General features: G+C 55.3%; 6 protein-coding genes across 6 annotated transcripts; 2 read left to right on the forward strand and 4 right to left on the reverse strand.

Moving 5' to 3' along the window:
- The first annotated feature begins 221 nt into the window (after positions 1-221).
- On the forward strand, positions 222-1051 carry BO72DRAFT_443432 (putative pathogenesis associated protein Pep2). Its single transcript, XM_040943569.1, has one exon. It carries the CDS (start codon positions 281-283, stop codon positions 1031-1033), a length of 753 nt encoding a protein of 250 aa, XP_040806589.1. The 5' UTR covers positions 222-280; the 3' UTR covers positions 1034-1051.
- A 96-nt stretch (positions 1052-1147) lies between these two features.
- Positions 1148-3164, reverse strand: BO72DRAFT_473793 (uncharacterized protein; the record flags this gene model as incomplete). Its single annotated transcript, XM_040947222.1, has 2 exons — positions 1148-1244; positions 1297-3164. The coding sequence occupies 2 exons, from the start codon at positions 3162-3164 to the stop codon at positions 1148-1150; spliced, it is 1965 nt and encodes a 654-aa protein (XP_040806590.1).
- Positions 3071-5782, forward strand: BO72DRAFT_2179 (putative pentafunctional AROM polypeptide). The gene is made up of 3 exons (XM_040939741.1): positions 3071-3262; positions 3322-5465; positions 5512-5782. Exons 2-3 carry the CDS (start codon positions 3405-3407, stop codon positions 5728-5730), a joined length of 2280 nt encoding a protein of 759 aa, XP_040806591.1. The 5' UTR covers positions 3071-3262; positions 3322-3404; the 3' UTR covers positions 5731-5782.
- A 51-nt stretch (positions 5783-5833) lies between these two features.
- Positions 5834-6265, reverse strand: BO72DRAFT_491072 (YjgH family protein; the record flags this gene model as incomplete). Its single annotated transcript, XM_040948169.1, has 1 exon — positions 5834-6265. The coding sequence occupies one exon, from the start codon at positions 6263-6265 to the stop codon at positions 5834-5836; it is 432 nt and encodes a 143-aa protein (XP_040806592.1).
- A 133-nt stretch (positions 6266-6398) lies between these two features.
- BO72DRAFT_2181 (GNAT family N-acetyltransferase) lies at positions 6399-7789 on the reverse strand. Its single transcript, XM_040939744.1, has one exon. The coding sequence runs from the start codon at positions 7468-7470 to the stop codon at positions 6628-6630; it is 843 nt and encodes a 280-aa protein (XP_040806593.1). The 5' UTR covers positions 7471-7789; the 3' UTR covers positions 6399-6627.
- Positions 7790-8107: 318 nt separating this feature from the next.
- CweA (putative GPI anchored protein) lies at positions 8108-11953 on the reverse strand (the record flags this gene model as incomplete). The annotated part of the gene is made up of 2 exons (XM_040940804.1): positions 8108-8875; positions 9437-11953. 2 exons carry the CDS (start codon positions 11951-11953, stop codon positions 8108-8110), a joined length of 3285 nt encoding a protein of 1094 aa, XP_040806594.1.
- Between the last annotated feature and the right edge of the window lie 395 nt (positions 11954-12348).

The raw sequence follows: 12348 nt of genomic DNA on the forward strand, positions 1-12348 counted from the left end.
AACGAGGGTGAGGATTGATAATGGTATAGTAATTCTCGTGGTGGGTTCGTTGGATGTGGTTTGTATTGTCAGTGGCAGGCTTAAATGGCTCTCGTCTCGGGGATGAGTATACCCGCACACGGGAAGAGTCTCTCCCGATGGCCAGCGACGGCATGGGGGATTTCCGAACCTTAAAAACGTCTACTGCACCCCACGGCTTTCTCCGCACTCTCTTCATGCATACAAGTCCCAGAACCTGTTACATCAGAATCGAACGCCGTTTGCAATACACTTACACACAATGCCAGACCTGCACTCCCTCCCCGCCGGTTCGCGCCCGGAACATGCCATCCGCAACAACGGGCCCCGCGACCTCGCGCTGGAGCGATACATGCTCCGCGAGCTCGCCGAGGGCTGGCCCTGCTACCGCGACGCCTGCGAGTGGGAGAACCTGCGCTCCATCTTCCACCCGGACGCCCACATCTACACGACCTGGACGGGGCTGACCCACCACCGGGCCTTCATCGAGGCCTCGCAGGCCGGCATGGACAACGGCGCCTTCATCATGCACCGCATCCACGGCAGCACCACCGACATCGACCCCGCGGCCACCCGCGCCGTCACCAAGATGAAGGCGACCATCACGCAGCGCTTCGCCGGGCTGCCCTGCCACGCCGGCGGCGTGTGTGAGGCCGATGCCGAGAGCGACTGCCGCTTTATCTTCTTCTGGCAAAAGGTGCAGGCCGACGACCCCGATCACCCGGAGTTGGGCGGCCAGTGGCGCGCCGTCTTTGTCCGGCATTGGTACGAGAAGGATAAACTGATCCCCGTGACGCCGGATCGGGTGCCGGTGTTGGATCACGAGCGGCTGCGCGCGTATCCGCCGGGTTATCGTCATTTGGCGTACCTGCAGGAGCAGACGATGGGGGTGAAGGTACTGCTCGATCTGCCGGGCCATCGCAGGGAAGGGGACAGTGTAAATGGGCGGAAGCATGATTTGTTGTATTGGCAGGCCAAGGAGTGGCTGGATGGGAAGGAGATGAGTTGGGAGTGATTGTTGTGCCCGGAGCTTGTACGTCTGACTCATTTGTTGTACATCTGGATAAAGCGATACTTAGGAATCAATGATCGCAAATGAGTGACTACTCTCTGCCAGTGACTCTGCCAGTCAAGTATTCTCGGGTATATACTGAAGCTGCTCGAGGAAGTCTGTGTCCATGTTGCCCGCATAGAAGCCCAGGTTTTCCGCGAATGTGGGTTCGTGTCTAACAGATATGTTAGTGGTCGAACAATACAGCGTGGTTGCAGAAGACATACCTGGTGGCTGGGATCGACGTCATGATCTCTTCGAACAAGGCATCAAAGTCCTCGGTTTCCTGTGTCTGCACTGGTTGTGTGGCCAAAGATCCAGAAACATTCCAAGCGGACGTCGGAATCTGGGGTATGACTGGTGCAACCACCATATCACTACGTTCTAGTGCTGAGCCTGGCACTTGCCGGGCGGGGGTATCGAGAGGAGGACCAGACATACTGCTTGTTACTCGGTGTCTGAACAGCGGTACCTCCGAGTCCTGGCGGGCGCCGGCGGCATCTTCGAGCTTCAGCATATCCACATGACGAGAAACTCGATCTTTCAGCTGTCCCGCTTCGTCACTTCTGAAGCATCGGGATGAGGTCTCTAAAGACTTTCTAGCCTGGAATGTGAAGCAACGAAGCAGTGGAGTTGAGCTGAAATTGTCGGTAATCTGCACGTAGTCATCAAGCAGGTTGACCATCGTGCGCACGTTCCGAGCCGTCTCTAAGGCTGCGGAAGCATCCTCCAGCTTGCACTGCTCGACCAGGTGTAACAAGGCGAAAGATGAAGTGAGATGAAGGATCAATAGAGGGGGCGTAGCATATTCCCGGCCCTTGTATGGGCGTTGCTCGGATATCTGCTTCTGTAAGCGTTGCAAGTCTACAAAGACCTCTTGTGCAGAGATGACGCCCGAGGTGCACAGCGGCAGGCGATTGAGGATCCGCATGAACTTGTGGATCATGTTGAAAGTGCTTAGAGCACGAAGAGGGCTCTTCGAAATGAATCGCGTTTCCTCACCCTGGACTCGTCTCGTCATGGTCCAAGTGTCCCATTCATCCACGTCATCCTCGTCAACCTGTGCACAGACCTGGTGTTCTGGTCCGAGTAAAGCTGGTGATTTGTGGACCAGAGCCGATATGATCCCGTCAAGGAAGGTACAGCCAACGAAAGCATGCTTGGAACGGTGAGTCCGCGCTGGCGCGGGCAAGACGGCGAGTAATCGAGTCGCGTATCCCACAAGCACCCATGCCTGATCGAGATCTCCCCGGTCAAGATGACAGAGGACGAGGATGAGGAGGGCTTGGATATGGCTCAGTTCTGTCCGCTCATAGTTCCCGATGAGTCGCATTTGAATCGACTGCTGTATTTTCGAGCGGAGCGATCGGGTCATGGTAGATGTGTAGGCAATAATGGCCCAGAGCACGAGACGACACGCAGAGTCTCTTGGTGAGCCCGAGTGGGTATGCATAACGCGCAGGATGTCTCTGCGTTCGACTATTGGAAACCAGCAATGGGTGTGAAGGAAGTAGGAATCCACCAACTCGGGTGTGTTATCTGGAAGTGGCAGATCCAGTGATATCGGAGTATGTTGGGGTGGAGTGTCTTCCCGTTGTTGTTCTTCTCTCCCGCTGTGTCTGGGGACTTCCCTTTCCATCCCCATCTGCTCTCCTTCTTCTCCTTCACCCAGGCAGTTCTCCACCAGATCCTCTCCCAGCCCATCATCATCAAAGCCAATGTCGCCTGCATCATCTCCAGCCTCTGCTTGACTCAAGTAAATAACCTCTTTGGCGGGCTTTGACCTCCTCCAACGGTCGGCCAACTCACTGCAAGCGAGACGCTTACCCTCCCGAGCACCTCGGACGATACGCTGCAGCGTGCTCTCACTATTAGGGACCCGTTCGAGGATGATCCCGAGCGCGACCTCCAAGCTCCTCACATATCCCGATTGCAACCCTCTTCGTCGACTGCTATTTTGATACGTGCACGTCCGGTTTGCCGCCTGACAGATGGAGCACACGGGCTGCTCGCCGCCGCACTTGGACTTCCGACGCCGACATTGGTCACACGCCCGGCCAATGCGCTTTCTCTTCGGCAATCTGGGATTTGGCATGACATAGAAACCCAAAGACTGCAATGCATGAACCTGACAGACAGCATTGTGCACGCAGATGTCTCGTCTGGTTCAGATCCCGGGACGTCATGTGATCGGTTAGGACTTTAAGCGATGGCAAATTTCGGTGATTCCAACTTCACTGACAGACAGACAGATTGAGATCACGATATACTATCTGTTTATCCCAACTACTAAAGTTCAATGTCTAAGTATCATCGCGCACCCTCCTAGCCGACGATGGCACCAGGAATCTCTCCTCCCTACTCCCCGCCACATTCCGGGAGTGTGACCTCCACCAGACGGTACAGTCCCGATGCAACACTCGTACTGGTCGGATTTGTCGGGGCGGGCAAGAAGACGCTGGGGATCATCGCCTCTGTCGCACTCCGCCGTCGCTTTATTGACTTTGATACCGTGTTCCGTCAAGAAACACAGACTTCGCCTCAGGAGTACATCGCACAGCATGGTTCTACGCGTTACCGAGAACTAGAATTGACGCTGACTCAACGACTCCTGGAACAACATCATGTCGGCTGTGTGATTGTTGGTCTGGGATGGCTGGCCACCCGCCAACAGCAAGAGCTACTAAGCACGTTCGCCCAGGAGCACCCTGTCGTATATGTCAGGAGAGATCGGTCGGATCTGCAACGAACTATCAACATCAATCAGGAAAAGTTCCATCATCTTTTTGCAGTGGGGAACGCATTCTTCGAGGCTTGCTCCAACTTTGATTTCTACAATCTGACCCAAAGTACGACAGGTGGTGATGGCAGACCAGAGGCCGTTCATATGCGACTGAGACTGGCCGGAAGAGTGTTCATTGCCTTTCTCGAACGCATTTACGGTCAAGCCACCTGCAGTGTGTACTCAGTCAACCCATTTATCGAGGGTTTTACACATGCTTTGCAGATTCCTATTAGCTGGCTAGAGGAATCTAACTCGGACTATGCACAGCTGGACTGTGGGGCAGATGCCTTAACCATCTTAATCGACGTTTATTCCCGACACAGAACCACGGAGCTAGCTGAGAGCTTAGCACAGCACATGGCTACTGTCCGAATGTATGCCAGAGTTCCGGTTCTCGTGGAGATCGCAGATGCAAATCAACTTGAGCCTGTGGAGTACCACAACCTCCTGAAACAACTTCTCAGACTAGTACCAGATGCTCTCGCATGCTCTCTTGGTAGTTCTCCGGAACATCTGCGAACTATAATCGACACGAAAGGCTACGTCAAGGCAATTGCTACCTATCACATATCGGGCCCATTGTCATTGCAGAGGTCAACAGGTGTTTCTTCAGAACTCAAGAAAGCTGAAGAGTTTGGCTTCGACGTTCTACGAATTACTGGGGAGTCAACAGTTGAGATTGATAACCTGGCTTGTATCGCACTACGTCAACGTCTAGCCCACGTGGCTAAAATTCCGATAATTGCCTACCACAAGGGAAATCTAGGCAGGGCGAGTGTTTACTTGAACCCAATCCTATCACCCGTGATGCTCCCTCACATGCAAAGCGAGGGAATCTCGCTGCAGTCTGCCGAACAGGCTCTCACAGCTTGTTATATGAGGCCCAGGAAGCTGTTCACGATATTTGGCCAAAACGTGGCGCAAAGCCTCTCTCCAGCAATGCATAATGCCGCCTATGCTGCTTGTGGTCTGCCACATCAGTATGATAGCGTGCAGTCTGGAGTCTTCGACGAGGTTATCCATCTTCTCGCCGATGCCAACCATGGTGGTGTCGCAATCTCATTACCGTACAAAACCGAAGTGCTTCCTCATTTGGATGAAATAAGCCGAGAGGCAAGGGACATTCACGCTGTGAATACTGTGGTCCTGGAACAGAGCGTCTCAGAGACTGGGCAGCCCAGCAGAAAGCTCAAAGGATACAATACAGACTATATTGGTATCATGGCTGGAATCGACAAGAACCTGTCACCAGCCAATGCCATTCGTGCCGGTACATCGGCCTTGATTATTGGGGCCGGCGGTATGGCCCGTGCCGCGATCTATGCTTGCCTGCAGCTGGGTGTGCAGCATATCTGCCTTTACAACAGGACAGCTTCTAACGCAGAGAAGCTTGCGGAGTATTATCGTGACTGGGCTGCGTTGTCGGAGTCGGCTACTGGCCTTCGTATCGGGGTTTTATGTTCGGCGAATGAGCCTTGGCCCCGACATCTGCGACAGCCTACTATCGTCGTGTCTTGCTTACCTGCTCTTGACATTGGCAGTCAATCGCCCGTAACTCTGCAGTTACCTGAGCAGTGGCTTCAGAGTAGCACGGGCGGAGTCTTCGTGGATGTGAGTTGTTCTTGCCTCCTTGCAGACACAAACTAATGAAAAACAGGTTGCGTACGGGAAGCATCAAACGGTGCTACGGACATCAATGAACGACAGGGCCTCGAAAGGATGGGTGGTCGTTGATGGCTTAGTGGTTCTGCTGGAACAGGGCGTCGCTCAGTATGAGCTTTTCACCAAACGACCGGCACCGGTACATGTTATGAGGCGCACCATACAACAAAAGTCACAAGGTTTCTATCCAACTTCGCCCAGTGTTTCGACTTGAGGCTTGTATATACATTTCCAATGATAAAGCAATGATCCCTGTTTCCCAGACCTACACCACAGACATTCTATGCATCCGATGCAGCCCTCGTCGATGACATCGACTAGTCTACCGCAATAGCGTCCACTTCGATCTCGACCAGCATGTCGGGGTCGATGAACCCATTGTGCACCACAATCATGGTCGCAGCTGCTCCAATCGGCGTGTCGCTACTGCTAGCATTTTCCTTGCCCAGAATCTCCTTGAATCCCTCCCCCACGGCGCGACAGTCCTCCCGCCGACTAACGAACATCTTCACACGCACAATGTCTTCGGGACCGCGTCCCCCCATGGCTTTGACGGCTTTGATGCATTCCTGCAGCGCCACGCGCGTCTGTTGCTTTGCGTCGCCGGGGAAAAGAATCTGCGGGATGCTTGTGGTGGGATCGACGGAGGTTGTGCCGGAGACGAAGATGTGTTGGCCGTGGCGGACGGCGCGATAGTAGCCGATGAGATCCTCGAAGGGGGAGTCTGTGGCGTAGCACTGCTTCGACATTTGTGTATGACTTGGTGGGAGAGAGCGTAGGTGAGAGGTGAGTAGTGAGTGGTGAATGTGGGCGACAGTGGGTTGACGAGAGAGAAAGAAGTAAACAGGATCTTGCACGACAGTATCTTACAACATATATGAACAGCTGAACATGAGATACAAGTACTTGCTGTCTCTACAAGACATTTATACACTCTATGACTCATTCACAGCGAGCACTGACCCTACTTCCTCTTGGCAGGACAACTGGCCAGCCGCAGGAATTGGATAGGATGCAATCCAGAGCCAAACTCTACTTCTCTCCCCTCAACACGAGGTCAACAAGCTATATACAAAATTCCACCCCCCAAACCTTGTTGCAAGCAACCCCATTAATCTTTCAATCCCCTGCTCTGCTCTCCAGCCGGATCCCTCCTCTCGCGCATCATCATCACCCACCGCTGCCGCTCGCTCCGGCCCCCCAGCCCCGCGAAATCCAACTCCAACACCTCCAGATCCCGCCACCCATACTTCCGATAAACGGGGTACCCTTCCTCCGTCGCCTCCAGATACACCCGCGCATTCCGCGCATCCGCCCGCTCCAACCCCCACCGCAGCAACCCCGACGCCACGCCTTGGCCTTGTGCTTCGGGTAGCGTCGCCAGGAATTCGAGGACTGCCCCCTCCCCCAGCCCCTTTGAATTAGCGTGATCCCCCACCTTACTGACAACAACAACACCAAGAAAGAACAAGAAAAAGGAGGCAACACCAAGGAAGAAGACGGGAAAAAACGCACCGAAATCCCCCTCCCGCAGATACTTCGCCTTCAAGCGCTCCAAATCCCCCCAGAACCGGGAGTGGATGGCCAGGTTGGTGCCGGGGGGGAGGGCCCCGTCCCCGGCCTGTCGAAAGGCGGTGACGAGGTCTTGGTTGGCGGGGGAGAGGGCAATTGGACCGGAGCTTGCGGGGGCGGGGGGGCCAGGGACCGTCCAGCGCGCGTAGCCGACCACCGCGCCCGTAGCGGGATCCTCGGCGACGAGGAGGTGGGAGGCGCTGTCGGCGAGCTTGGTCAGGGTGCGGGCGAGCTTGAGCGGGTAGGTGGCCCGGCGGTCGAGGGCGGGGAACAGGTTGCGCCAGAACGGGGTGGGCTCGAAGGCGGTGATGTTGATGTGGGCGAGGTGCGGGGCGTCGGGTTCGGTGGCGCGGCGGATGGTGAATTTAGTTGAGGGGGGCATTTTGGTGGTGGTTGTTGTTGGGGTTGCTGTTGTGAGGGATGAGTTAGATGAAGAGTACGCAGGGCTAGGGACGGTGCAGTATTATAGTAAGTAGTCTAAGGGGTGAAAGGGCAAGCGGAGGCGGGGACGCAATGAGGAAATTAGTGGGTTTATGTGCAAGGGCAAATCCATTTGCCATACGGGGGGGGGGCTATAAGGTGGGAGTGATAAGCGTGGATCGAACTTCGTAAGGCGTGGTTTGCGTGTGTCCGAGCCCAGAAGCGTTCCTTAGATTGAGTCATGTAGTAAGACGATGATTGGATACATGTAGACACTTGGATGGATAGGGACTAGACCTGTGGGGATTGACAGGCTGTCTGTGAATACGCACTCCAGTCGGACAAGTCAGACACACGAACATGGAGAAAACTACTACAATAATGTCTCAAGAACAATGGAAGAACCTGTTGAAGTCTAACGAATGTAAAACAGTGGAATAAAATACATCAGAACATGCGGGATGCCCCTCCCTTTGTACTAAATGAGTGAGTGGTATCGAGTATGTGATACAACGAGTGACAGAACTTTCGGTGAACATATTCAGTGGGAAGCGTGAAATAGAGACATTATGTTTTTAAGAGAATGGTGGGCCAGATCCTTACAGGATCAAGGCCAGGAGAGCCACAAGACCAGAGAAGACCGAAAAGACGCCAGCGTAAGGTGCGACCTGGGGTGCTCCAGCCCCGGTGAACAGAACACCGGTTGATGATGCCGACGGTGCAGCCGGGGGTAGGTTGTAGCGGAGAGTGGGTTCGTAGGCATCGACGCCCGTGGAGTGGGGACTAACAACGCTCGTAACCGCAGTGGGGACGGCGAACGACGAGGGAGTGGTGGCAGAGGATTGTGGCACATACACGGGGATCACGTGGAAGGTGGAATCTTGTTGAATCGTGATGCTGGAAGCTACCTTGTCCATGACAACCGGCTCTGTGCGGGCCGGAGCGGCAGTCGTCATCGCACTTTGCACAACACTCGTCGCGGACGGCTCAGAGCCAGGAACGTGGTGAGCTTCATCCAGGTTGGGAGTGAAGGGGTTGGTTGGGGCCGCGGCCTCGTGGGTGGGGTTAGACTGCGCAGCAGACTCGTTAGGCTCACTCGGGGCGAGGGCGGAGTGAGTAGGTGCAGGAGCTTCAGTGGCCACAGCGTCAACCTTGGGGGCTACTGTGGATTCGGTGGGAAGGGTGCGTGTCACCGTACGCACGACCTCTTGAACAGTAGGCTCGCACGATGTCGAAGCCTTGGGCTCGGGCTGCTTGGGAGGTTCATCCGCATGGGGCTCTGCCTTAGGTTCCTCCGGTTTGGTCTCCTCATGTGCTGGCTCCGGAGCGGGCGCGGGAGCAGGCTCATGCTGAGGCTCTGGAGCCGGCTCAGGATCGTGCTTGGGCTCGGGAGCAGGGGCCGGATCCTCGTGCTTCGGTTCCGGAGCAGGTGCAGGAGTGTCATGCTTCGGCTCGGGAGCAGGGGCTGGATCCTCATGCTTCGGTTCCGGAGCAGGTGCAGGAGTGTCATGCTTCGGCTCGGGAGCAGGGGCTGGATCCTCATGCTTCGGTTCCGGAGCAGGCGCAGGAGTGTCATGCTTCGGCTCCGGAGCCGGCTCGGGGTCGTGCTTGGGCTCTGGCGCAGGCGCCGGGGCTTCATGCTTGGGCTCCGGGGCTGGCTCAGGGGCTGGCTCAGGTGCAGGCGCCGGAGCCTCGTGCTTCGGTTCCGGAGCAGGTGCAGGAGTTTCATGCTTCGGCTCTGGAGCCGGCTCGGGGTCGTGCTTGGGTTCTGGCGCAGGCGCCGGGGCTTCATGCTTGGGCTGCGGGGCTGGCTCCGGGGCTGGCTCAGGTGCAGGGGCCGGAGCCGGGGCAGGAGCCGGAGCTGGAGCTGGGGCCGGAGGAGGAGCGTCGTGAGTGGGAGGCTGAGGGTGCCCATGAGGCTTCGCGACAATGGTGGTCGTAACCTGTGCGTGCACGGAGTGATCATCCTTGTGGTAACTGTTGGATTCAACATCCACAGTATTAGTGAAAGGCATCACCACGCTGTTGCCGATGTCAACACCAGACGGGCCTCCCAGAATGCTGAAGTCCCCTCCCCGGCGGGCATGATGCTTGCTGATGTCAATGTCGACCGAATGATCGTCATAGCTCTGCTCGTTGACCTTGGACTTGAAGGAGTTGCTAATAGGAATATCAACTGAGTTGCCAATGTCAACACCCTCAGCCCCGCCGATCACGTCAACGTGCTCGCCCCGGCCGCGGGCCTTGTAGTGATGGGGGTGTACGATGGTGGTGTCGGTGTCGATGTCGCGAGAGTGGTCGTCCTGGTAATAATCATTAACCTCAGAGGAGAACTTGCTGGTGATCGGCATATCAAATGTGTTCCCAGTATCTACACCCCCAGGTCCGCCAATCACGTCAACATGATCACCGTGTTGGCGCTTGTGGACAATCTTCTTGTCAACATCAACATCCCACGAATGATCATCCTGGTAATAATCATTGACCTCGGAGGAGAACTTGCTAGTGATCGGCAGCGAAAAGGTGTTTCCGATGTCAACGCCCTCCGGTCCACCGATCAGGTCAACGTCATCACCGTGTTGGCGCTTGTGAACAATCTTCTTGTTGTAGTCAATGTCCCGCGAGTGGTCATCTTGGTAATAGTCGTTGACTTCCGAGGAGAACTTGCTTGTGATCGGTAGGTCAAAGGTGTTCCCGATGTCGACACCTCCGGGTCCACCAATCACATCAACGTGCTCGCCATGCTCGCCATGCTGTCGCTTGTGGTGAGGACGCACGATCGTCTTATCATAATCCACATCCCACGAGTGGTCATCCTTGTAATAATCATTCACCTCGGAGGAAAACTTGCTGGTGATGGGCATGTCAAATGTGTTGCCAGTATCAACCCCGCTAGGCCCACCGACCACGTCCACATGTTCGTGTCCTCCACGAGCCTTGTGGTGGTGAGGCCTAACAACAGTCTTATCCACATCGATGTCTCTGGAGTGGTCGTCTTGATAGTAGTCATTGACTTCGGACGAGAACTTGCTTGTGATAGGGAGGTCAAAGGTGTTGCCGGTATCGACACCACCAGGGCCGCCGATAACATCCACATGCTCGCGCTTGTGATGGGGACGGACAATCGTGGTATCCTTGTTCAGATCAAAGGAGTGATCGTCAACATATGCGTCGTTGACGACGGAGGAGAATTTGCTGGTGATCGGCATGTCAAAGCTGTTGCCGGTATCGACACCACTAGGGCCGCCGATCACATCCACATGCTCGTGGCTTCCACGGGCCTTGTGGTGGTGAGGCTTAACCACAGTCTTGTCCACATCAATATCGCGGGAGTGGTCGTCTTCATAGTAGTCGTTGACGGTGGATGAGAACTTGCTGGTAATAGGGATGCTGACGGTGTTCCCGGTGTCAACCCCTCCAGGCCCGCCGATAACGTCCACGTGCTCATGCTCGCCCCTAGCCTTGTGGTGGTGAGGGGAAACGACAGTCTTATCCACATCAATATCACGCGAGTGATCATCGACATAGGCATCGTTCACAGTCGAAGAAAACTTGCTGGTGATGGGCAAATCAAAGGTGTTGCCGACATCAACTCCCTCAGGCCCACCGATCACATCGACATTCTCATGATAACCACGTGCTTTGAAGTGACCAGGTCCGTGGTGCTTGGGGTTCACGATGGTGGTATCTCTGTCAATGTCCCGGGAGTGGTCATCAATATACGCGTCGTTGACAACAGACGAGAACTTGCTCGTAATCGGCATATCGAAGGTGTTCCCCGTGTCAATACCCTCAGCGCCGCCGATAACGTCGACATGTTCGTGCCCTCCGCGAGCCTTGAAGTGGCTCGGGGGGTGCGACTTGGGTTTCACAATGGTGGTGTCGATATCAATATCACGCGAGTGGTCATCGACATAGGCATCATTGACCGTGGAGGAGAATTTGCTGGTGATGGGCAGAGCAAATGAATTGCCCGTGTCAACACCGCCGGGCCCTCCGATGACGTCGACGTCTTCGTGCCCACCACGAGCATGGTGGTGCTTGGGATGACCGTGAGGCGGCACCACCTCGACGACATCCTTCTCCAGCTCAACGGAGTGGTCATCTTCATGGTACGAGTTCTCGTGGTTCGACTCCGCGTGGACTTGCGGCTTCACGTAAGTCGATCCCTCGGACAGTCCGTCGTTGGACTGGATCACCTCCTCTCTGGCCTTGTGGTGGTGAGGGCGACGGCCATGGCCCGGCTCGATGACGGTCTTCTTCGCATCAAGGTCGAAAGAGTGGTCGTCCGAGCGGTAGTCGTTCACCTCACTCCGGAACTTGTTGTCGACCGGCAGCGCGGCGTCACTGCCGCGATCTTCGCCCTGCGAGCCCCCGATGACCGAAGTGGCGCGGGCGACAGCAGCCAGGGCCGCGAGTGGGATTCCTGCCTGGAGTCCCTTCATGCTTGTTGCTGTTGGTGTTAATTATAATCGATAGAGATTTCACGTCAAGGTATAAGAAACAAAATACAATACAACCGAAAGTTGAAAGAGTGACTGGGGGCCAAGGCCGGTTGAGGGAGGGGCGTAGGAAACAAAGATTAAGGAATGAATTAAAAAAGAATTGGTTGTCGACTATTCACGTACGATCGATTCGACCTGCTTCGAACAAGAAGCTCCTAGGTTTGCGGACCCTGTTGCACCTTTTATCATAGATGGCATCATCCTGGCGCCGGCATGCTTCTTCCTCTGCGGCAAACAAACAAATACAAGCAGGGTGTTGTTGTCCTTCTGAGAATGCTGTGAAGAATGGGCAGTCCTCAAAATCCAAGCCAGACCATGTGTTCCCAGGAACTTGA

This window comes from Aspergillus fijiensis (genome assembly GCF_003184825.1).
Source record: "Aspergillus fijiensis CBS 313.89 unplaced genomic scaffold BO72scaffold_1, whole genome shotgun sequence".
Classification (NCBI taxonomy): Eukaryota; Fungi; Ascomycota; class Eurotiomycetes; order Eurotiales; family Aspergillaceae; genus Aspergillus; species Aspergillus fijiensis.